Source organism: Vulpes vulpes, chromosome 11 (genome assembly GCF_048418805.1).
Source record: "Vulpes vulpes isolate BD-2025 chromosome 11, VulVul3, whole genome shotgun sequence".
Taxonomy (NCBI): domain Eukaryota; kingdom Metazoa; phylum Chordata; class Mammalia; order Carnivora; family Canidae; genus Vulpes; species Vulpes vulpes.
The window spans coordinates 86,280,845-86,305,597 of NC_132790.1; the positions used below are offsets into that span (position 1 = coordinate 86,280,845).

The following is a 24,753-nucleotide window of genomic DNA, read 5'->3' on the forward strand; positions in this document are numbered from 1 at the left end:
GGATTTTATTTACTCATGAGAGACACAGAGAGAGGCAGAGACATAGGCAGAGGGAGAAGCAGGCTCCTTGCAGGGAGCCTGATGCAGGACTCGATCCCAGGACCCTGGGATCATAACCTGAGCCAAAGGCAGACACTTGACCACTGAACCACCCAGCTGCCCCTCCGTGTTCCTTTATGCAAAAGCATACTAGCAGTCATTTACACTTTAGTCTGAACAGGAGGCTGCTTTCCTTCCTCTAGAAGGATTTGCAAGTCATGCCTCTTCTATAATAGTGAAAATGAATGCTTTACATCAGCCCATAGATGAGGTGGGAACGGTTTTGGGGTGGTGAAGTACGTGCTCATGATGCCTCTGAAATCAAATCCAACTGGTAATTGCCCTTGATTAAGGTTCACTTCATTCTAGCTTTGGCTTATAATTCTATCCAGTTCCATCTCATTTACAAATAATTTTTAGAGCATCTCCTATGTGTACAATGCGGAGTTGGAGATCTCTGTTGGCCAGATCTCCTTGACTAGGCTTTAAGTTCCCAGGGTGGAGGGCATCTTCTGCTGCTTCTGTGGCACTCACCACATTTTGATCCCAAGTGGACATGTAACATGGTAGGTGCTTATTACATGTATGGTGAATGTGAAGTCACACATCCTGACCCCAAGCCTGTGCCCCTGAGGAAAGACTTTATGGGCTCAATGTCAGGACTAAATCTGCAGGTGTGCGGATGAATTTCTCCCCTGCCCAAGGGGTGGCATCAGGAGAAGCTGGCTTCGGAAGCCCCAGAGAAAAAGTGAGCACAGGCGGGTACTGAAGCTTCTTCAAAGCAGATGTCTTGAGGAGAAATCACTTTTATTGGGATGGCTTTGTTTTAAGGAAAAGAAAAGAGACAAAGCCAAGGGAGAGCCTCTGCTAACAGATGCTGGGGGGATGGCTGGACATTTTGGCCCCATGCTGCACAAAGAAGGGGATCCTGGCCTATGCGTCCATGCTGCTCATTCCTCGAGATCCAGGGGTGCTCAGGCTTCACTGTACCTTCTTGAATACTTGCTTGCAGACCACACCTTGCACTCTCATCTCCTGAAACGAAAGCAGATGCTTGTCACTGGCCAGAGCAAGGTCACACTTGGGGCTTGGTGTGCACAGGGCCAGGAGCTTTGAAAATACTCAGTGGCTGTTAATTTTTCTTTAAGAGTTGGGTTGAACTAGCCCGATTCCTTGGAAAGTCAGTTGAACCGGATCAGTGGAGATGGGGCTCTGCTATGCCCTGTAGGCAGAGTTGGCTGGGAAATAAATGCTGCTCCCCTCCTCCTACTATGCTCAAGGGGCCCAAAAGGCTTTATGAGCCCCGGGCCTGAGGCCAGGACAGAGTCTGTGCCCAGGCTGGGAAGAAATCAGGCCCAGACACACGTCTTGACTCCCAGACGACTCAGTAGGCTGTCACAGGCCAAAGCGGCAAGTTAGCACAGAGATTCCAAGCTTCAGCTGCATATTGGAGTACCTGGGGAGTTTGGAAAATGCCTGGGTCCCAGGCTAGACCAGTTATATCAGTGTCTCAGTGGGTGGAGCCCTGGAATTGCTATTATTGAAAGCTCCCAGGTAGTAGTAAAATGCAGCCCAGAAAGCCCAGGCCCTGCCTACAGGACAGCCCCTGCCGAGTTGCTGGGAGGAATGACGGCACAGGGTCACCACATCTTGGAAGTGTTGTCTGTTTGTTTTTAAAAGATTTTACTTACTTATTCATGAGAGACAGAGAGAGGGAGGTAGAGACATAGGCAGAGGGAGAAGCAGGCTCCCTTTAAGGAGCCCGATATAGGACTCGATCCCAGGAACCTGGGATCATGCCCTGAACTGAAGGCAGGCGCTCACCTGCTGAGCCACTCAGGCGTCCCTTGTTTTATTTTCTGAAGGAGGCAGGAAATCTGAATATTTATATGACATCCTAATTTTTAAATCGTTGCCTGAAGAAGTTTGGAGCTCACTGATGGCCAAATAAAAGAGGCCCGAAGTTTGGAGGTCCCCAGCTTGCAACCTCTGGCACAGCCACAGAGCCTCTGAGCTGAAAGAGCGGTGGAGATCACAGCATCTACCCTCATTGCTAGGCAGGTGAGGAAGAGAGGCCCCGGGAGAGGACTGGTTCCAGGTCAGGCACAGCCCAGGCCCTCCGCATCAGCGAAGCTATCTCTGAAAATCATGCCCTCAGGCCTCTTCTCAGCACGCACACATCCCAGAGCTCCCATGGACTCTGATCTTTGCAGAAGCGCCATGTGGTAGGGTGGCATTTTGTAGATGAGGCTGAGGAAAGGAAGGCACTTACTCAAAGGTACCTAGTGAGTCAGGAGTTGAATCCTGGACCAGGTTTTTTTTTTTCTCAGAAGGAAGGTAATCGGGAGTTCCAAGGGGGCAGGAGTGATGGGAGGTCTCCTTTCAGAGGACATGTGTTATTTTAGCCTCCAGGGGCTAAGCCCCTTACTCTAGATTTCTGTGTGCTTTTCCCAGGCAATGGATGGAGCAGAAGTGGCTTTGACCTGAGTTCCCAGGCTGGAGGCCCACACCTGACCTGAGAAGGGCTTCTCCTCACCTGACCTAGGGAGGTCTCAGAGAAGCTTAAAGGACTCTCCTTGATTCTAGCCTGCCACAGCTTGGCATGGTGACACAGACATCATTTGGGAGCAAGTTTCAGTTCTTCCAGTTTCTAGCTGTGTATCTGGGATGTGACCCTCCAGGTCCCCATCTGCAAAATAGGAACCCCAATAGTACCTGGCCCACTGGGTCACTAAGGGAATAGAAAGAGGCATGAAATGCAAAAGAGCTTAGCTCCACATCTGCTGCTTAGCAGATGCTCCTCCTCACTTCCTGACTGGACAACTGAGTCAGCCTAGATCTCGAAAACACTTTGTTCAGTTTTTAAAGTCACTCAAGCGTCTTTTCCAGGCCCCTGGAAGAGAAGCTTCCGAGCAGGCCCCGCCATAGGGCATTCTTCTAAGGCCTCAATAGCCACCAGAGCCTCCGGGCCCAGCTCTGCCCCCCCACCCTCCACCCCTTACCCCAGCAACCTACCAGGTGCAGCTCGTCACCCTCAATCCACTGGGTCCAGCCACGTCCCTCCTTTTCACCCTTCTGCACACACTCGAGCTTGTCCCCGTCCCAGCTCACGGTGGTCTGCCAAGCAAAAGAACATGGTGGTCAACCTTGAGCAAGCAGCCCCTGGGGGCTGGGCGAGGGGCAGCCCCAAGCTTGATCACCCAGGGGGCGCTCAAGTCAATTTTGTCGCAGAAAATCTGCAGCCTAACTCTGTCCACCATGTGCTGTTATTACGGTATGTGGATCAGCTGGTCTTATTGTCCCTGAGCACTCCGGGCCCTGCCCAGGTGCGGGATGCTGAAGGGAAGACAGCAGGAGGAGGGAAGCCATATAGGGCTCAGCCTATGCCCATGGGAGACTCCACAGTCTTGTTGGAGTGGCAAGGGCTCACTCGGAAAGACAGGGCTTGAGTATTGGAACTTAGAGGCAAGACAGTCCAGGAGCTCATGGTCTGGCTGGGACCTATGTGCGGTGCAGAGAGCATGTCCCATCTTTGCAGCTATCCACTTCTCCAAGGACAGCCCTTCCACGTGTGGCAGTTGCACATTATGAGCCCTGCCTCCCCACTGCAGCAGTTAGAACTTCCTTTGCCCCTGTTCACTGTGCGGCTCTAGGCAAGTCCAGCCCTTCTCTGGGCCCCAGTGTTCCCATCTGTCTTAGGAGGGGGCCAGAAGCCATGAACTCAGAGGCCTTGCCTTTATGGAGGGAAGGTTGTAGGATCCTTGTATCCCAGGGCATGTTCCAGACAGTCAGCAACAGCCTAATCAGTATTTAAGAGAGGAGGAGAAATCTGGGAAATGGGTATGGAGTGAGTGGGGCCAGTCCCTATAGGAGGATTGCCTGCCTCCTTCTCCCAAGCCCTCCTCTTCCTCCTGGGCTTGCAGATGACTGCTGCCCTCTGCTGTTGGATGAAGCCTGCACTGGAGCCGGCGCAGAGGCACCAGGTGGGGGCCAGCCGGGTGCAGGCATCAACATGACCTCTGGTCCTGGAGCCTGTTGCCTGAGGGAGATGGAGCACAGGGGGACTGGAGGCAGGGGCGTTCCTTTCTGGGGTCTAGAGATCACTCAGGGCTCAAGTCCAGCAGGAAGCCAGAGAGAAGGTCCCACCTCCAAATCAGAACATAATGAAGTTGATGATGAACATAATGAAAATGATGAAGGTGTGTCGCAGGTAAAGACCACTAATGACTCGAGCCACAAGGTGCCCATCCTCTGGGTGCCTTGTCCATGCCAGGCCTGTGAAGGGAAGTGGGGACTGAGAAATCAGATACTCCTCGGCTTCAAGGAGCTTGTCCGAACACTGGGCTTCCTCATCAATGGAACTCCTCCTTGTGTGTGTATCCAGAAGTCTACCCCGCACACCAAGGGCTCCAGACTCAGTCAGAGGCAAGAGAGGATTGCTGGCTCCCAGTTACAACGTACCCGCTTCTGTCTCTGCCAGACAGAGTCGAGTCAATGAGCACAGTCGTGCCCTCAGTGCTGGAGAGAATGCAAGAAACGCTCCAAGAGGAGCACGGCAATAAAAAGAAAACCTGTAATTTTGCTTCCTCAGAGATAATTACTCTAACATTTTGATGTATTTATGTCCAGTCTTTTGTTCCTTTACTAGGTATATATATGTTTCTAAAAAATTGGGATTACATCATTTATTTTTTTTTGTATCCTAGTTTCTTCATTTAATAGAAGCAATTTTCCACTTCAATAAATATTCTACATAAGCCTTATTTTAATGGTTACATAATATTCAGGAAAGGGCTACATTAATTTGTGGGGCCCAGCACAAAATGAAAACGAGGGGTTCCTCTAAAAAATGATTAGGAATTTTAAGATGGTGACAGCAGAGCATTAAACTATGTGAGGGGCCCTTCGTGCGTTGTGGCCTGTGTGACGGCACGGATTACAGGACCATGAAGCTAAGCCGGTCAGTATTTCATTGTATATACATACTATTATTTAGCTTATTCTGTATTCTTGGGCATCTAGGTTATTTATAGTTCTGTGCTATTATAAATAAGACTGCCTGGTGTATACAGTTTTGAACACATCATGTTCTTTTGGGGGGGGCAGTGGAGGAGCAGAGGGTGAAGGGAGTGGGGGGAGAGAGAGAGAGAGAGAGAGAGAGAGAGAGAGAGAGAGTCCTAAGCAGGCTCCATGTGCAATGTGGAGCCCCACACGGTGCTCGATCTCACAACCCTGAGATCATGACCTGAGCTGAAATCAAGAGTTGGATGCTTAACCAACTAAGCCACCAGGCACCCTGAACACATCATGTTCTTAGAATGAACTTACAGAGGAAGAGTTGTTGCATTGAAGAATACACCTATTTTTAAGGCTTTTGGTAAGTAGTGCCAACTTGATCCCCAGGAAGCTCACACCTGTTTACCCTTCAACACCACTGCCAGGGAATGAAGCATGAAAGAGACGTTCATTAATGGTAAAGCAGGCTTTGCTCCTCAACTAATACATTACCCTTTCCAGATCATTTGACATCTTTTAACGGGAACCATTTGGATATAAACAATAAATACCTCACCAAAAGACTGATGGACAGCAGAATTTCACCCATCCTGAGAGATGGAGGGATACAGGCAATGGCTGGAGGAATTTGTGGGTGTAGAGAACCCTTTTCTTAGAGTCCTACAATCAGGCCCCTTTAAGAGAAGGATCCCTGCTGTGGCAGCTTCCAAAAGAGGCACTTTCTTGACCTCAGGTTTCTGCTGACTCTGACCCTGGGTGAGCTGGACAGAACAGAGACTATTCCCATCTGCGCTGGATTCACAGGGGAGGCTGAGCTCAGAGATGAGAAGTGACTTTCTCAGGGTCACCCAGCTAACAAGGAAAGAATTTGGGTTGGAGCATGAACCTTGCATGACTGTGCCCCCGTGTTTCCCAGCCTTGGGCAGGGCACCCGGAGATATCTGCTGACGTCTTTGGGGCCTGCAGATACAAGTGGGCATTATGCCAAGATCCCGGGCAGCCCCCAGGAGAACACCTTTCAGCTCTGTCCAACCATTGTTGGCTTTGGGTGCTGGGAGCCAGAGACGGGTCCCAAAGAGATGGTCACCTTTGAAGGGCAGACAGAGAAGTCCCAAGTGGTCACAGCCCAGTGTGGCTGGCACCGGGATTAGGGGAAGCCTAAACATAAACCAGTTTTTTTTTTCTTTTCTTTTCTCTTTTTTTTTTTTTTTTCTTTTCTCTTTTTTTTTAAGTAGGAAGGCATTCCAAACACAGTGAGGAGGGACAAGCAGGCCAGTGCTATGAAAGCTGCCCTGGACTTGACGAGACGAAGGAACAAGGCCAAGGGGATAGCTGGGGCTACAATGTGAGGCTAAACACTGGACTGTGGCCTGGAGCACGTCTTCAATGCCAGCCAGTGCCGCCTGCAGCCTCACACAGCCTCACGGCGCTGATCTGCTGGGTGGAACCATCAGAGAGAGCACTCACCCTACGGACTCACCCTCTGGAAACTGCCAGGTTGTCCTCCGGGTTAAAGAGGGCTGGAAGCTCAGCCATCGTTTACACTGGGCTCCTGGTACCTGCCCCCTCTCACTGGACACCCTCCACCTGTATCAGGTTGACCCAGTACTGCCAGCAAAGAGCATGTTCCTTGGAGCCCACAGACCTGGGACCTCTGTCTCTAGCCATGAGGGATGACTCCGGGCAATGGGAGTCGTATCTCTAAGCTTCAGGGCCCTCATCTACAGAAGAGGGATTAATGTTAGGTATCTTGGCCAACTGTCCCACGGGTGGCTGCCAGTGGATCACACAGTCCCACCCTTGTCAGGCTCCTACCCCGATGACCCTGGCCTTGGCTGGGTGACTTGCTTGGGCCAACAGGAGATGATGCAAGCAGCACCTTTATGAGTGCTCATAGCCTGGGGGCTGGGTTTCTCAGAACCCTCCCTCTGGGAGCCCAGTTGCTGGCCTATTCTACTGGGGAGAAAGGACACAGGGAGAAGCCCTGGAGGGCCAGAGCAAGGTTACTGCAGGAAAACTGAGGCACCCCAGCTAAGCCTCCTGCTAAATGCAGTCACATGGAGCTGAAGAACTGCCCAATCAGCCCACAGAATCATGGGAATACATGGTTGCCTTTTTATTTTAAGTCATCAGGTTTGGGGTGGTCGGCTACATGGCCTTAGACAACACAAAGACCTACTTTACTAAGTTGTGCTGAGGATGAGGGAAAAAATACATACAATGCAGAGGGCTGGCATATGAGGCTCTCGGTCATAGTAATCAAGACATCCAGAGTTTAGACAGGGAGGGGATTTGCTTGTCCAAGCTGCACATGGTGGACATGGGTACAAACCATGGGGACGGGCAGGGCTGCCTCCGCCTCCCACCAGGAGCTCTGGGACTCCACCCCAGAAACGAAAACCAGACAATTTCAAGGACCAGGGGGTATCTGGCCACCTTACGTTCCTTTCCTGAGTAATCCTCCCCAAAGAGACCACGTGCAGGTCTGCAGAAAGGGCTGGAACCCAGGGCAGCAGGCGGTAGAGTGAAGCCGGTCTAACTTTTCTGTTACAAATAATCACTAACACTTTGGCCTTGTCAGCAGCTTTCCCAGAAAGACCAACAGATGAATGGAGACTGCTTTGCATCACTCTGACAAGGGACTGTCACTTCAAAGCCATTATCCAGCTCCCCTGACCACTTAGAAACCCCCACAGGCACTGCTGCATGGGGCCAGTGACCCAGAAACCCGGTTCCTGCAGGCAGTCTATGGAGCATGTCCTGGGGGGCCCGAGGCCCCCTTGCCCCATGCAGATGACCCGTCCTGGGGGCAACAGGCCACACCTGCTGAATAGACTCACCTCTTGGCAGTGACCGGGCACCATCTACAAATAGTGGGATTTAATCTGCTTCCCAGGGATCTGTGATCCCAGGATTTGTTAAAGCTCCCACATGCCCCAAACGCCCATTCCAATGAGCAGGGGGAGGATGGATCACCGACCCCACTACACTTGCGCACAAGGTCCAGGAAGCCCAGAGATGGCTGGGACTGAATCTTACTGTCTCTGTGCTTCCAGAGCCAGGCCAGAAGGGAGGTCTTGTGTCTGCAGAAGCCAGAGCCAGGACTGACCCAGGTCTGACTCCAAAGCCTGTGCTCTTTATTTTTTTAAACAATTTTATTCATTCATGAGAGGCACAGAGACAGAGAGAGAGAGAGAGAGAGAGACAGGTAGAGGGAGAAGCAGGCTCCAGGCAGGTAGCCTGATGTGGGATCAGATTCCGGGACTCCAGGATTACGCCCTGGGCTGAAGGCAGCGCTAAACTGCTGAGCCACCTGGGGATCCCTGCCTGTGCTCTTTAAATTCTGGTGGGGGTGAGGGGCTGGAAAACCAGACAGTGACCAGACACTTCCTGTACATGATGTGAATTGCTAGAAGATGCAAATTGGCCATTCCTCCTGGAGTTTAATTTTACAGTGTGCTTCACCCTTCGAGGGTTCCTGGGACAGTAAGAAGGTTCTCGGCCTCTGGTGCCTGGGTTAAATAAGTGAGCAGATGAGAAGGTCAGAGAAGGTAACAGAGAACCTGCCGAGCGCCAGGTACTTCTGTTTCACTTGACCTTCAAGCTTTAGAGCCAATAAAAATTAGATTTAGTATTAGACTTAGTTAGGTAACCAGCCTACGTCTCCTAGGGGTTATGGGCTGAGCATTGCTTGGATCCAGTTCCTTCTGGCGGAGAAGTCCACTCGCTGCCCATGAGACGAGGCCGGGTGAGTGACGTGCTCACTCCTCTCCTTCTGACCCACTCCTAGGAGGCTGGCAATTATCTAAAATCAGCACATTTGGGGGTTGTGGGGGGAAGCCAATTCTCTCTAAAAGCTGATTACAACTAAAAAAATAAGGCCTTAAAATGTGAGCGAGTAATTAGAGACATAAAGCTGTTAAAAGCAACTACTACAAACCAGTAAAGCCACAACAAGGCCTTTGTGGGCATGAAAGAATGCGACGCTAATGCCACGACGGAGCTAACAGCAAATGGTAACAATTCTTAGGACAAACAAAATGCTAAAATGTTAAGACTAATCTTGACACGTCATTTTTAAAATTCCTTTAAACATTCCAGGAAGTGCCCAGGATCAATTTTAAAACAAGAAGCCCTCAGAGAGCTCAAGTCCCTGTGAGGCCAAGGTTTTGGATAGGGAAGAGGTCACAGGGCTCACGTGGAACTGTGCTAGGGCAATCTAGGGACCCAGTACTGAGTGTCCTAATCTTGGGCCCTAAGGCTGGGCTGGATCCCAGCTGTGCCATGGAGCAGCTCAGCCCAGAGGGAAGGTAGATAGTTAAACTGGCATCGACTCCCCTGCGTTCTGTGTTGGGGTGTGAGGCGGGTACCCACCCCAGCCTGGAGGGGCAGGGAAAGCTTCCTGGTTGTCACCATCACCATCATCACCCTACCAACATGTGCTAAATACTCACCACGTGCTGGGCAGGGTATTAAACACAACCTGGGTCGTATCCTCCTGGAGCAGTTACACGTCTCCCATTTTACAGGTATGGAGACTGGGGCTTTCAGGTCACCCAGCCATATAGTAAGGGGATGAGGTGTGAGTCCAGAGTCCATGTTCTTGGCTACTGTGCTCTGCAGCTATCTGATCTAAGCTGACCCTTGAGTGAGCAGGATTCTCCATCACGGTTCTGCACAAGGCAACATGTGGTGATCGTGGGTTCGACACCTGCACACTAGCCTCGGGTGCTGGGAACAGAGGCAGGTGAGGCGAGGACGCTACTCTCAAAAGCACACAGGCTATTAGAGAAGAAAACAAGCCAGAATTCCAGCAGAATGGCAAGTGCTGGGTGGAGGCAGGTGACGTAGTTGTGGAAGGGGAAGGCCTCTCATCAGTCTCTACAATAGGGACAGAGGTCTGTCAGGGAAGGCTTCCTGGAGGAGGAAGGTAATGCTAGAAATAACACTGGAATTGACACCAGAAAACACCTTGAGAATGAGGTTAAGAAGCAGAAATTGGAGAAGAGGAATGAGGGAATCTCAGGCAGAGGGAACAGCCTGGACAAATGCAGGCAGGCCAGGGGCTGCGTGAGTGAGTGAGGCTTCTCAATGAGCTTTGCCCAGCAGGATCTCTCAGCATGACCCTCCCCGTGGAGCCTGACCCTGCACCTCTAACCCCAGAATTTACCGGGGAGATGACTCAGCCTCTCTTTTCCTGTACTTTACATCTTTGTGGCTCCAACCAGCCAGACCTGGTGCAAAGGACAATCCAGATGCTTGCTTATCTGGCAGGCAGGCTGGCCTGCTACTTGAGCCAGGCCAAGGAATCAGCTTATTATCAAGTCCCCCCTGGGGGAGGTGGAGTAGGGGGCTGGGGGGAAGAGGGTGATGAGGAGTAAGGGAGGAGCCATCCTACCGGAGACTGCTCAGAGGGGCTCCGCAGGGCAGAGTCCACCAAGGCCTCATCTCATCCACCAGTGCCTCTGGTTTCTACATTTTATCTTTCTTTTTTCTTCTTCTTCTACTTTTTATCTTTCAAGGCAAACAGAAACAAACAGCTCCCACAGGATAAGAGGCGCTAGCTCAGTAACTGAGGAGGAGTCGCCAGCAGGTCAGGATCTCCTGACTGAGAGCTCTTTGGGGTCTGGGATCCTTTTGTTCACTACAGGATACCAGCCGCCACCTTGGAATCGAGGACATGCATTTACCAGTTGTAGAACAAATGAACAAATGGCAGAAAACATTCTAGGGGTACTTTTAGAATTTTTTGGGCGATGAACACATTTTTTTTTTTTAGACAAAATATCCCAGGCAACGTAGCTATTTATTCTTCCACAAATTAGCCTTATAGAAATGGGTTAGCCACTGTGTGACACTGGCGAGGGCTTCTGGGTCCCGGAGCACTTAGTCATCACGCCCAGGGCCACACAAGCCAGGAAGAGTATGAGTCATGGTTTCAACCCACTTCTACCCAACTCTGAACCCACGGCCTGCCCACTGTTCCCACATGAGCATCTTGCTGCCACGGATGTTTTTCCTGCCAAACAGCGCCTGGCAGGTTGTGGGCCTGGGTCTGGCCCAGCTAGCGGACAGCATGCCTGCCTGAGCTGGGCTTTGGGGGGTGGTGGGACGGTGGCGATGACAGCCTTGGAAAGATGCAGGCCTGAGCCCCAATCAGTCCCTATTTCTTTCCAGCAGGGAGATCCTGCAATGCACCCCACCTCCTGAGCCTACATTTCTTCACCTGCAAAGTGGGGCTGATAAGTCTTGCAAGAGCCATCAGGATGAAATGAAATGAGGGGTGGCAAGGACCCATTTGAGCGCCGGACACATGAAACATTCCGTGAGCATAGTTCTCTGCTGCTGGCCTTGCCCAGCCTGTTCTCTTTGGCTGCAGAGAGGCACATGCCCTTGCAGGTGCACCTCCACCGACGTGACTCCACTAGCTCTTGTCTGGATAGTCAGGTGTCCTTCACACATGCCACCGTCTCCAGAACTCATCTTCTGGAGCGCATAGTTCACAAGATGAGAGAATTAATAGTAACAGCCCCTACCAGTGGAGTAGACGACCGAAGGCTTTCCTGCCTCTAATCCTCCCCACGAAGTAGTGAGTGTTTCTGACTTCATCATTATCCCCATTTCACAGACAAGTAGAGGTGCAGAGACTTGAAATAACCTGTGTAAGGCCATCCTGTCTGGAAGTGGCATAGCATAGATGGGACTCCAGAGACGGTGGTCTGGCTCCAGAGCCGAACCGGTTATGACTCAGCCCTGCTGCCCGGCCCTGCCTCAGAGGGAGCTGGACCTCGGACAGCCTCTACTGTGGAGGACAACGAGATGCAGAGCCGACCTGGCCCCTCTGCACCTGACAGTTCCGTCCCATGACACGGCACTGCTTCACCAGGGACACTGCATTTGAGATTTCAAAAGCCTCACAGAGAAATTAGCCCAGGGCTGTGACCCTTAACATAACAAGGATGCCACCTCTCCCGGTAACAATCTGAAGTCTGACTGCCAGGAACTAAATTCTGGTTCCACCAGCTAACCTGGTCTCAGACAAGCGAGGGCTTGTTCCACTTTTCATTTTCTTTATGTATCATATAGGAAGCATTCTGACATCTTCATTCTAGAATCGTGAAGATTAAAAGAATTCATGCATGGAAAGTGCCTAGAGCTCGTAGCACATGGGAAGTACCCCACAAACACTAGCTATGATTAAAGGGCGAATGGATCTGCAGGGAGATCATTCACCATTTATATTGCTTGAGGTTCTATTTTACTGAACACTCATTCGACAAATGCACTGGAGCCCTCTGTGCCTGGCACCGGATGGACAAGCAAAGTGTGGGCCCCATGGTCCCACATCTCAAATGCATGAACAAGCGTCGCAGGCGCCCCGGGAGCAATGACTGCAGAGAAGGGCAGTGGGATGAGGTGGGTTGGGGAATCAGGACAAGATTGGTGAGACAGTCAATCCTGGGCCGGTCTTCACCAATTCTCCCGGGGCAGAAAGCAAGGACTTGTCCCAGGGACGTGAGCAGAGAGATGCAAAGGGGGACTGCAAGCGCAGGCACCTATAAGCGGCGGGATGGGGCGAAGGTAAGGAGTGAGGCAGGGAAGGGAACTGGAGAGGCAGCAGCGGCCAAGTCCTGAAAACCTGAGCCCCTCTGGCCCTTGCCTGTAGGCGCTGGGGAGCCCCCGGGGGAGGGGGTTAGGCTAAGGAGTGACCTGATCAGATTCCTTTTTTTTTTTTAAAGATTTTATTTATTTATTTGACACAGAAAGAGAGAGCACAAGCAGGGAGAGCAGCAGAGGGAGAGGGAGAAGCAGGCTCCCTGCTGAGCAGGGAGCCCAATGTGGGGCTCGATCCCAGGACCCTGAGATCCTGACCTGAGCCCAAGGCAGATGCTCAACCGAGTGAGCCACCCAGGTGCCCCCAGATTCCCTTTTTAGGATGTGAAGGATGGGCAGGAATGTTGAGGATGGTGGAAGGGAGATCAATGTGAAGAAATAATTCATGGAGAGTGCTGAGCCTGGTGCATAGGAGGAAACATAAGAGGCGTTAATTATTATTGTTGTTATTATTGTTAGAGGCATGAGATGTTCAGAGCTGTGGGGGGGGGCGAGGGGAAAGAGAGGCTAAGCAGCAGAATTTGTGGAACTTGTTGAACTGGCTGCCCATAAACACTTTTCACTTATCTTCATAGTGATTATTTATGTGGGCTATGCGGTGGTCTGTGGAATTAAAAAGCCACAGTCACTCTAACCACCTGTGGTCAAGCAGCGCTTAGCAACACCAGCAGGAGGCAGCCAGCTCTGTGAACCACACAGAGTCAGGGGTCAGAGAGATGTGAAGCTGAATCCCAGGGCCATGGTTAACCAGCAGTGTGACCCTGGGCAGGACCCGGGGGTCCCTGTCTATCAAATAAGAGCGGCACCTCCTCCCCAGGATCATCGGCGGATTAAATAATATCTGTACAGTGCCAGGGCACAGCCTGCCGCACAGAAGCCCCCAGACGGTGGCTGGGCTTATAATAATGTGGGCTGGTGAGGATTATTACCACGCAGCTACAAACAAATACTTTTGTACAGATAGATGCAGCTTTTTTTTTTTTATCTTTTGAATGATTTTCCTGGAATATAATTACTTAAGTGGGAACTCTGAGTCAAAGAGGAAGACGATTTTTCTGACTCACTGCATACCATCAGACAGGATTTCTCCTCCCTCATTTTCTGAGTGCAGAGCCAGTTATGCTGTTAAGGCTGGTAAAGGTGGGTTTTGCAGCCTGGAGTCTCCTCCATCCCCTGCCCTCACACCTTTCATGTCCATCCTGTGTATATAGCTCTGCCCCAGAGTCTCCTCTGCTGTCCTTGGACCCTCAGGTCAGGAAAGAAAGAAGGGGGGAAGGGGACAAAGAAGGACAGACTCGTGAGTATCCCTGTGTTAAAGACAATTGGCACTCTCAGGTATCTGCTTATTAAACACCTAGAAAAGTCTTGGCATATTTAACCAGAATAAATGTGCTCTAATATTGGAATTTCAGGCAGGATGACAGAGACCCACAGTTCCTGTCTGGATGACAAGGGGTGGTGTGTATGTGTAGGTGTGTGCACATGTACACGTGCTTTAGCAATTCGTACAACAGAGATAGCCATAAAAATGCTTCCTTGGCGGGGGCACTTGGGTGGCTCAGTGGTTGAGCATCTGCCTTGGGCTCCGGTTGTGATCCTGGGGTCCTGGGACCAAGTCCCACATCGGGCTCCCCGCAGGGAGCCTGCTTCTCCCTCTGCCTTGTCTCTGTCTCTCATGAATAAATCAATAAAATCTATTAAAGAAAATCCTTCCCAGGGAGGAAGCTATTGTGAGTCAGGCATAGTGCCTATTGTCAGAGTTTTCAATCAATTCCAAGTCAAATATGAATGAATCCTCAAGCCCACGTGAAAGGTTAGCGATGGGACCTGAGTTGCTGGGGCTGGTTACCAGAGAAGCCTTCCATGGGGCAAAGGGACCCCAAAGTCAGTCATCAGCTTTCAGCCTCCAGATGCCTGGAGGGGAAGGCAAAGGGGGTTTCCTGCCCCCTCACCTCTTCTGTTCCGGGCCCTGTGACTGCTTCAACCAACAGAATACAGCAAAATATTGCTCTATGACTTCAGAAGCTAGGCAAATCACAACGTCCCCTCCCTTTGCCTTGTCCTCCTGGCCGTCGTTTGTGGGACCCGGCTACCATGATCCGAGGAAGCTCAAGCAGCCAGGAGACAGTTGGGGGGAGGGAAGGGCCATGGGGAAAGCAAATCCTCCAGCTGCCGGCTGGCAGGACATGCAGCAAGGCCCAGCCACCCGCTTTGGGCTCTGCCCAAATTGCAGATTCATGAACAAAAGGAACCACCGCTGTGGCTCGGAGTTTGGAAGCATTGCATTTTGGAGTGGTTTGTTAGACAGCAATAGAAAAATGAAATAAATTCACCACCACACTGAATTTTCACAATAATCCATCCCATCAGTACCACTACCCCTGGCTCCTTCTTACAGACGAGGGTGCCAGAAAGTGCCTTCGCTCAGGAAACACAGCTGGAAGGTAGATAGATTCAAGATTCAAATCCAGGTTCATCTCCAAGCCAAAGCTCCCAAGTGCTCCGTTGTAGCCCGCACTTGCCCACACACTATTGGTACCTGCTGCACACACTCGCGGAGGGCCATCCTGGGCCGCTGGAAGTTTGGCATCCCCAAGGAGACGCCATCCGCTGAGACTGGGCCGCATCTCTGCACTCTCATTCAGCCCCCAGAACCAGGCACCCAGAACCCCGGTACAGGCTTATCGCACAGAATCATGACCAGCACATCACAGCATCCTCAGCACGGGCCGGCCCACTTCCTCATTTTTCTTTCTTAGTAGTTATCAGAAGCCCGGTCTTGGAGCCAGCAGCAGCAGCAGCAGCTGGGAACTCGTAGAAAGACCCGTTCTTGGGTCCACTCCAGACCTTCTGAACCGGAAACTTCAGTGGGGGTGGGCAGCTCAAGTTTGAGAACTACTGCTCTATCTACTGATGTGGTTTTCAACCCAGGATCTGTGAACTCTGAAGGTCTGAGGATGTTTTTAGATGCAAGTGACAGAAAACCAGTTCAAATAGCTTAAGGCGAAAGGAAGGGAAGGCCCTGGCTGGCTCAAGTACATGGAGATTCTTGGAGATGTGCTAGTGTCAGGGGCTCCAGCAAACCCCCCAGCCCTGCAGTTTCTCTTTCTCTCTCATTTCTGCTCCTCTGCTGGCCTCATCTTATCTTTCCCTTCCTTCTGTTGGATTTCTCCAGGCAGCCATGGGAGTGGTGTGGAAGTTTACATCCTGCCAGCTTATGAACTTTAGAGGGACTAGAACACAGCTCTCTGCCAGGGAAGGGTGACATTAGGTCACATGTACAATCATGTGACAGGTTATGGGACACTGTTATCACCCTGGCTTAAGGTGCTCATCCCATGAGAGACAGCGTACCATGATTTGCAGCTCCCCCAGACCCCACAAGGAGAGTAGGGGCATAACTCGCAGCAGAACAGGCGGTGCTTCTTTGGGTGACTAGGGAGCAATGTTGGTCAGAAAAATACAAAGGGTGGTTAACTCCCCGAACTGCCACCCGGCCATCATAAGTGATTACTTTGGCCCCAGCCTAAGGCTTCTGGCCCCTTGTTGAGCACAGTGTTGGTTCCCAAGTGTGGTTTCCCAAGGCAACGTCCCCTGGACTATCTCTATGGTCCTCAGAATTTGCCTTGTGAGACAGAGAGCGCAGCAATCATAATGCCCATTTCGCAGATGTGAAGACAGAGGCAGTGGATCCAAACATTTAAGGTCACTGTCAGTTGGATAATGGAGGAGGATTCAAACCCAGACTCTCATACCAGCACTCCTCTCCATACCCTCAGGCCCTGCCAGTACTCTGGGCTCACCTCCAGGCTGCGCCAGGCTCAAAATAAGGAACCCGGGTGCTGGCCCTCTCCGCGGGAGACCTTGAAATAGAGAGCTTTAACAACAGACCAGTTAGAATCCTTCCTCTGCCACCACAGGCTGGGTGACCTGGAGCTACAAAGATTCTCCACCTCTCTGAGCCTCAGAGTCCCACCTGCCAAATGGGCACACTGATGCCTACAGAACAGCGTTTGTTGTGGAGACCCGAAGAGGAAAAGTGCTAAAATCATTTGGTGCAGGCATGGCCCTTGGTAAGGATTTAGTGCATGTTATTTTCCTTTGTTCCTGCCTAAACACAAAACCTAACAGGACAATATGATTCTTGAAAGCTACTTTGTGCACTTTATTTGGGTTGCTTTAATTCTCCTTTTTGTAATCCTCAAAAGCACGCTGCTGACGCCGATTCCGAAGGTCGGCGAACTTGAGCTAACACATGAAAGAGACTTCGTGTTTCCATTGTGGAAAGGACCCAGCCAAGGGCTGGGGGCCTGGTCCCGAGGCCCTCAGGAGGCTCCCGAGTCTGAGGGCATTCATAGCTCTGTGGCCCAGGGAGTTAATTTTCTGCCATCGGCATTGTGTTGTTTAAAATATGAACCAGAAAAAATCCATTAGTGAGTCAAGGACAGAATCAGAAAGCTGGCAAGAGTTTAAACCAAAGTGTTAACAGCAGTTTGGTGGATTTCATGCATCACCATATATAATTAGATGGATGGATGGATGGACGGATGGATGGATGGGTGGGCGGAAGGAAGGAAGTCAGGGTGGAAGGGAAGGAAACACATGGTTAAAAGAGAACGAATTCAGAAAATCTATAAACACTGACATGGAAAGATGCCTAAGAAGTAGCATTGAGTGAGAAGACAACGCACCAAGGAGTGGATTTCTTTCTCTCCTTTTTTTTTCTTTTTAAACTGATCAATAGATAGACAGCTTCTATATTCAAAGATTTCCGACAGATCCACAGAAACAGTAGCAGTGATAACCTCTGGGGAGTGGGAATGAGGCCAAGTGGGGGAAGGGGCCCTTTCCTTTGCAGTCCACTCTCTCCTGTGCTATTTGAATTCTTTTTTTCCTTTTACAATAAAAACAAAGAAAGCCACGGAGGGGCGGAGGGGAGGGCTGTGAGCGGAAGGGAGGCTCTGTGGAAGGGGTCACCCTGAGTTCACAGCTGGAGGAGAAGGAGAAGCCAGCAGCCCAAGGGTGGGGAGGAGGGGCCAGGCTCCCCAATGAACAAAGGCGCCCCCTCCAGGGAAAACCTGACCCAGTGTCCACGGGGTGGGATGACAAATGGCCCTTCTGCCACCATCACGTGGAGCCAGGCTCACGGCTGTGCTTCCTGACCCAGGGGGCTGTCTTCTGCAAAAGCTGCTCCTGCTGGGGAGAGCCGGGAACAAAGAGCTCGATCTTTCCTCCTTCCAAGGGGTTCCCTGGCCCAGGCGTGGGGGCTCTGGGAAGCCGAGGGGCAGCTTCCTCATTCACGCTCCCCCACCCTGCCAAAGCTACCCGCGCAGGACCTAATGCACCACACAGGTCTCAAAGCGGCCCGAGATTTCCTTTCCAAGGATAAAGGCGCGCAGGAGGCAGCCGGGAAAAGCTGCGCCCTGTGCGCACTTCCACCGAGATGACAGCCCAGGCTGCTTGCGGGGCACGTTGGACCTTCCTAGGACCTTCCTAGCACCGACGGGAAGCGTGAGCTGAGCAGTCCTGGCGCAGGCTCCGAGGGCTCTGGCCCTGGGCCTGGGAAGGGAGTGGAGAGCCACTCCCGGCCAGCACCACGCGGCCCTCTGCAGCGCTGTTCCCGCATCTCACTGTCTGCGGAGCCACGGGGACACCGGGGACACCGAGACGGCTCTGGCCTCCAGGGCAGTGGAACTCCAGCTTCAGCTGCACCAGAGCCAGGTGACCACCAGCCCCCACTCCTGGAGTTGCTGGTTCAGGAGGCCAGGGCTGCGCTGCAGAATTTGTGTCTCTACCTCGTTCTGCTGCCGCCACCGCATGTCTGCACCTGGGGAGCCGCGGCCCCAAGGAACCCCTAGTGCAAACAAAGACATCTGGCTGCTTGTTCCCATAGACAGAGGCAGGATCAGAGGTCTCCACACGAGCAAGCCCCTGGGTCCTTTGGGGAAGGATGGTCAGTGTGATCGTGCATCTCCTAGCGAGAGGTCCCTGCAGCCTCTCAGAGCCACATCGAGGCTCCCTACCGGGTCCTCATCGCTCCCATCTTCCCCAGCCACATCCTGCACTCCAGTCTTTGTGGACTGCACCTCTCTCACCTCCAAAACCCTCTCCCAATCAAGCCTTTTCTGACCCCCTGGCCCTTTGTGCATGTGGTTCCCTCCACCTAGAATATTCTTATCATTTCTCCACATATGCCCTGATTCTTACCTGTCTTTTAAGACCCCCCTCGTCCAGGTAACTTCACTGACCACTGCGTCCTCACGCCTCCACACTGTGCTCCTAACCCATTATGCTTCCATCACTGAAGAAAACAGCCTGAGGACGCATCAGTCTCCTCCACTGACCTGGGTGCTAGGGAGGCCTCGCTCCCTCTGTGTCCTCAGGCTGAACCCAGAGCCTGGGGGGAGGGTGTGTTGGGGGCGAGGAAGGTCTGAAATAGCATTTATCAACTGCTTTTCTCTTGGCCTTGGCCTTCCTCTTGTCCCCTTTCTGTTTGCCATGCTATTTCCTGTCTATCCTCCAAGCCACGACTCAGGCTACTTCCTGTAGGAACCTTCCCTGACCTCCCAGACCCAGGAGGAGGTCGTCCTCTGGCCATCCTGCCCCCACCCACACGCCATCACACCAGGACTGGCCTCCCCACCGCACTGAGCTCCGTGAGGTCAGGAATCTTGTGCGATTCATCTCAGTAACACTAACACGGGGGCTGCAAAGACAGAGTAAGCTTGTGGGACCATGAGACGCTTGTGAGACCAAGAAAGGAATTAACAAAACAGATGAATGACTGATCCCAGGTAAGAAATGAGACTGTTGTAATGTGCTGGGGAGGAAGCGTCAGAATGAAGCCGACCTGGTGCTGAGAACAGATTGTCCTCCTGGCCACTGCTCCCGGCTGGTGGGTACAGAGTGTGTAGAGCGGAAGAGGCAATGGTGGAAGTTATCTGTGGCAACCACCCCGCCCAGGCCCCCTGGGGGCCCTGGAGACCTCAGCCAACGCGGTCCCTTGCAGGCACCTCCCCTGCACTTGCAAGCCTCGGCTGGACAGTTGCTGTAATTCTATTATGCTCCACCCTCCCCTGGCCATGCTCTTCATTGTAGGCCTCCATCCAGTTGGCAGCCCCAAGAAGGGCTTCTCTGCAATGTGAAGGGCCACAGAGAGGCCAGGGCAGAGGGGCTGTCCACCCCCCACCCCCCCCACCCCCACGCACAGCAACAGCAAGGTAAGCCAATGCCATATACTTGAGAGAGGGCCACCCCCAGTCCTGTAGCAACAAAGGTGACCATGAGTCCTAGCCCAATCCCTTCTAGTTTGCTCAGCTGCTGGGCTCCCCGATCTGGTCACCTGGGTTGTCCTGATGTCCTAATGCCAGGCTGAGAAAAGAAGGTGGCCATGTGCTCCTTCCTTTGGGTCTGAAACCCCTCCTTTCACCCCTTCCCTTTTGTGTAGAAGTCACCTCCTCCAGAAGTCCTTCTCTGGGTACCTTCTTTTGTCACCACTGATCACACTCTGTTCTGTGTGTCTGTCTCCACCACAAAGGTTATGAGTTCCTGGCCATCAGGGATTGTGACATCCTGCCCCACGTCCCTGTGCCTAGCACCGTGATTAGCGTGTGAGGAAAGCAGTAGGTACGGTGCAGTGGTTCACACAGGGACTCTGGAGCTGCCAAAGTGCGAATCCTCCCTCTGCCGCTCACGCTCACTTAACTTCCCCAGCGCCTCACAACAGGAAATCCTGCCTTGGTTTTCTAATCTGTAAAATGGGGTTGAAAAAACAGTATTGTGAAGAGTGAGGGAGTTAAAATTAATTGGTAATGGTACTCGGTGCGTAGTGAGCACCTGATTGAGCACTAGTGAGTATGCCAAGGTGGTCAGTAAATGTTTCACATGTTACTGGATGAGGGAGGGAAAGCAAGACGGGAGATAATTAGCCAAGTAAGTACAAGCTAGCACATTCCAGAGGTTGCAGTGACCCAAAACAAACAGGGATGCCTGCCCTGCTCTGTGGGTACCCTAAGAGTGAGCCGGGGAGAAGGAGTGTTCTTAGAGTACAGTGCCCTGCAGCAGGCCCCGGGGCAGATCTTGGGCAGTGATCTGAAAGGCAGCCCCCAACCCCCACCCCAAAGCAGCGCTGTCTGCTGGTCTCCTTTCATACTGTGAGCCCGGCTGAGGATCAAGAGGCCTTGGGCCTTTTAAAGGCACAGTCTGACATGTTCCTACAAGGAAACTGGCCTCTCCAAAGACACTGCCTGCTGGCTACCCTGCCTTCTGCCGTCATTGCAAACAACAGACTCAGACACTAACTCCTACCTGCCGTCAGATGAATCGACAAGGGGGGTGAGGGGGGATGAGTAGTAGTTCAGGCCTGGGGCTTCTTATCCTCACACACTGACACCCCTATAGCCACTGTCCCAGCAAACCTCCCCATCTGGTTTCTGCCAAGGCAACCAGCAAGAGAGGGGCCTAGCAGAGAGCAGGAGAGTGGGCCTCAAAGTCCAAAGGCCTAGGGTTCAAATCCCATCTCTTGCAAGTCTCCTTTCCTTTTGGGGCCTTTGTCATTGTATACGATGGGGTCACGAATCTCTCCCTCACTGGGCTATGGCACAGTGTAGGGCACAAAGCAGACCTTTGGTAAATTGTCCCAGGGGGAGGGGAGAAAGAGGGAGAGCACCTCCTCAATAAGCAAGGCAGCTCCCTGGGGGTGAGCATACACGAGCTGTGGACCCAACACTGTGAAAGGGATTCCAGGAGCAACCTGACCTTCCAACGACCCGGGAATGTTGATGGAGACTTGGGCTGACCTTCCAGTTTGCTGTGTTAACGCTAATTGGGGTCTCGGGGTCGTCAGCTTCCCACCCTTGGGGCTAGGCTGTACTTCCCTCCCCTCCTGCACGAAGGCTTCCTCTAGCCTGGGCTCAGTGGCACTGACCCACCGAGTAGGGGTAGGCTGCAAAGTTCAAAGGCAGCTCAGTGGGCAGTGGAGGCCAGGACGGGGAAGGGGGCGGCCAGGAGCCAGATCTCAGTTTGGCGACGAGGTGGGACAGGTCAGAGGCTTCCGGGAGATCATAATGTCCCCTGCTTCCTAGGGTGGCTTCATGCTAGGTCACCGAGAAAGTTTTACACTTGAAAAGGGTTCCCTGTGTTTCTTTCCTTCCTCCACCAGGCCAAGGTACAGCCAGAGGAGAACGGAGCCAACAGATTGGGAGTCAACAGATCTGCGGGGGAGCTCCAGGCCAGCCCCTCCCCGCTGTGCTGTTCTGGGCTGGTTACTCATTGAAACCGTTTCCTCATCTGTAAAATGGGCATTCTCCTGCCTCCCTCAGGGGTGGTTGTGAGATTAGGTGAAGTCAAATGTATAAAGCACCTGACTCAGTCCCTGGACACCGCAGGGCCTCAGCAAACTGCAGCTTTCACAACCATTATATCCTGTTTGGACAGAGGAGTATGCTTGATGAGTCCCTGCTGTCACCTTTGTGGGTTGGCAGTGCAAAGATCCCTGGTCCCTAAGAATTTAAGGGCCCTCGCTCCCCTCCCAGATGAAGTAGCCCAGCCTTTCTGGTCAGGCGCCCTGGGCAGGAGGTGCCCTGGTGTATGCAAATCCTCACCATGCACTTGCGGTCATCTATGCCCGTCAGATCCTCCTCAAACTCCTTCCCAACCTGGAAGTCCATGATATAGTTCCTGAAAGTGCTCAGCGTGCGGATGATCATATGGTCGCCGTCCTGCACGATCTCTTTGTCCGGCTTCAGCAAGTTGGCAATTTTGCGTAAGGCCACATTGACATCTGCAGGGGGTGCCGGGGAAGAGAGGGGCAGAGAGTTGGCAGAAAAATCCAGAGAACGGTCCCTAAGGTAGTGGGGCCCCAGGAGCCAGCTCCTGGGGGGGGAGGACTTTTGGGGTTCCCTGCTCTGCTCCCTTAGCGCTGTCTTAGCCAGCAGCCAGGTCTGTGCCTTTCTCTTCTCTTTTCAAAGAGAAAAAGTCTTTCTTTCTTTTTCTTTCTTTCTTTCTTTCCTCTTTTCTTTTTCTTTCTTTCTCCTTCCTTCCTTCCTTTCCTCTTTCTTTTTGTCTTTCTCTTTCTTTTTACTTTCTTTCTTTTTCCTTCCTTCCTTTCTTCTTTCTTTCTTCCTTTCTTCTTTCTTTCTTTCTTTTTCCTTCCTTTCTTTCTTTTTCCTTCCTTTCTTCTTTCTTTCTTTCTTCTCCTTTCTTTCTCTCTCTCTTTCTTTCTTTCCTTCCTTCCTTTCTTCTTTCTTCTTTTCTCTTTCTTTTTCCTTCCTTCCTTTCCTCTTTCTTTTTTCTTTCTTTCTTTTTCCTTCCTTTCTTTTCTTTCTTTCTTTCTTTCTTTCTTTCTTTCTTTCTTTCTTTCTTTCTTTCTTTCTTTCTTTCCCCTTCCTTCCTTCCTTCCTTCCTTCCTTCCTTCCTTCCTTCCTTCCTTCCTTCCTTCCTTTCTCTTTTCTTTCTTCTCCTTCCTTCCCTCCTTCCCCCCTCCCCTCCTCCTTCTTTCTTTCTCTTCTCCTTGCAACAAAGTTTTCTGCCCTTTGAAGCAAAAAGCAAACTGAACCCAGCTCTGCTTAATGAAGTTCCCCCCGTCCCGAGCCACCTACGGGCTGCGGGCGCCGCCGCGCTCCCGTCCCCGTCCCCGGGGGCACCCAGCCCGCCACCCCGGGAGCCCAGGCGGCCGCGGCCCCGCACGGGGCGGAGGGAGGCCGGGGCGGGGGCCGGGGCCGGGGCCTCGGGAGGGCTCGGGGGGGGGGGGGTGGCGGGCACAGCTGCTTACCGAGCGCGCGCAGGTACTCCTCGAAATTCTCGTTGGCCAGCATCTTCCAGTACCCGGTGAAGTCGACCGGCATTTCGGGGGCTCGGGGGCGGGCGGGAGCGGCTGCGGGCTCCGCGGGCGAGCGGCTGGCGGCGCGGTCGGGGCGGGGGGCGGCCCGGAGTCGTGCGCCCTGGGGCGGGGGCTCGGCGGGCGGCGGCGGCTGGGTCCCGGCGCACAAAGCCCGCGGGAGGCGCCCTCGCAGCCGTCGCTCCGCCCCTTCGCGGGGCGGGGTGGGCCCCGGGATGGGGGGGCAGGTGCGTCCCGGGCCCGCGGGCTCCTACTTTCCGACCTCCAGGCCGCTTCCCGACGGGGGAAGGAGGGGGAAGAGGAGGAGGGGGGGGGGGAGGGGGAGCGGGGGGGGGGGAGGGGGGAAGGGGGAGGAGGGGGGAAGGGGGAGGAGGGGGGAAGGGGGAGGAGGGCCCCGACTCCCTGGGAGGAGGAGGAGGAGGAGGAGGAGGAGGAGGAGGGCCCCGACTCCCTGGGAGGAGGAGGAGGAGGAGGAGGAGGAGGAGGAGGAGGAGGAGGGCCCCGACTTCCTGGGAGGAGGAGGAGGAGGAGGAGGAGGAGGAGGAGGAGGAGGAGGAGGAGGAGGAGGAGGAGGAGGGCCCGACTCCCGGGCTCCTGCGAGATTCCTTCCAGCGCGCTTAGGGGGCAAGAGGCCGCCTCCTGCCGTCCGCCCAGGTGGTTAGGAAAGAGGCCACCTGCGGCCTTAGTCTGCAGCGGTCGGGGTCAGGAGGGCTGGGGGCTTGCGCGCAGGGCCAGGCAAGCGGGGACTTTCCACCCCCCCCCCCCCCCACCGCAAATAAAAGCAAGGTTGATGTCGTCTGAACAAAGTGTAAAACAAAACAACAAAAAAACAAAACAAAAAAAACCCCAAAGCCCTCTGGGTGGTTCTGATGCCCAGCGAGGTTTGGGATCTGCTTCGGCCAGCGCAGGCCCTAACCAACACCCCAGGCTTCCCTTTCTTCCCTTTCATCTAAATGGCACCGCAGTGCCCTGGGTTTTTCACTTGATGCATTCCGGGGACCTTTCTATTTCTGCACAGAGAAAATGTCATTGTTTCGCAGGGCCTTCCATTGTTTGACCTAGCTTGTCCGCCACTGATGGACATTTGTGTTGTTGGTTCCGGTCCTTTGCGGGTTAGAAACGGTTCCACGATGAAGATCTTTGATCACATTTCATTTCCCACCTGGTGGGCTTGTCAGAGTGCTTCAAAACCTCTCTGCCTTTGTCAGGAAGGAGATGACAGAATCATCTGGGTTGACTTTTTGACC

General features: G+C 52.8%; 1 protein-coding gene across 1 annotated transcript; it reads right to left on the reverse strand.

Moving 5' to 3' along the window:
• Positions 1–827: 827 nt before the first annotated feature.
• RBP1 (retinol binding protein 1) lies at positions 828–23,650 on the reverse strand. Its single transcript, XM_072726983.1, has 4 exons — positions 23,441–23,650; positions 22,272–22,450; positions 3,055–3,156; positions 828–1,074 (listed from the first exon to the last, which is right to left on the reverse strand). Exons 1-4 carry the CDS (start codon positions 23,511–23,513, stop codon positions 1,021–1,023), a joined length of 408 nt encoding a protein of 135 aa, XP_072583084.1. The 5' UTR covers positions 23,514–23,650; the 3' UTR covers positions 828–1,020.
• Positions 23,651–24,753: the final 1,103 nt, after the last annotated feature.

Coding starts and splice junctions, on each gene's coding strand:
- RBP1 (XM_072726983.1), bottom strand. CDS start 23,513: ATGCCGGTCGACTTCACCGGGTACTGGAAGATGCTGGCCAACGAGAAT. Junction 22,451..23,440: donor GGAGTACCTGCGCGCGCTCG/GTAAGCAGCTGT, acceptor CACCCCCTGCAG/ATGTCAATGTGGCCTTACGC. Junction 3,157..22,271: donor TAGATGACCGCAAGTGCATG/GTGAGGATTTGC, acceptor TTTGCTTGGCAG/ACCACCGTGAGCTGGGACGG.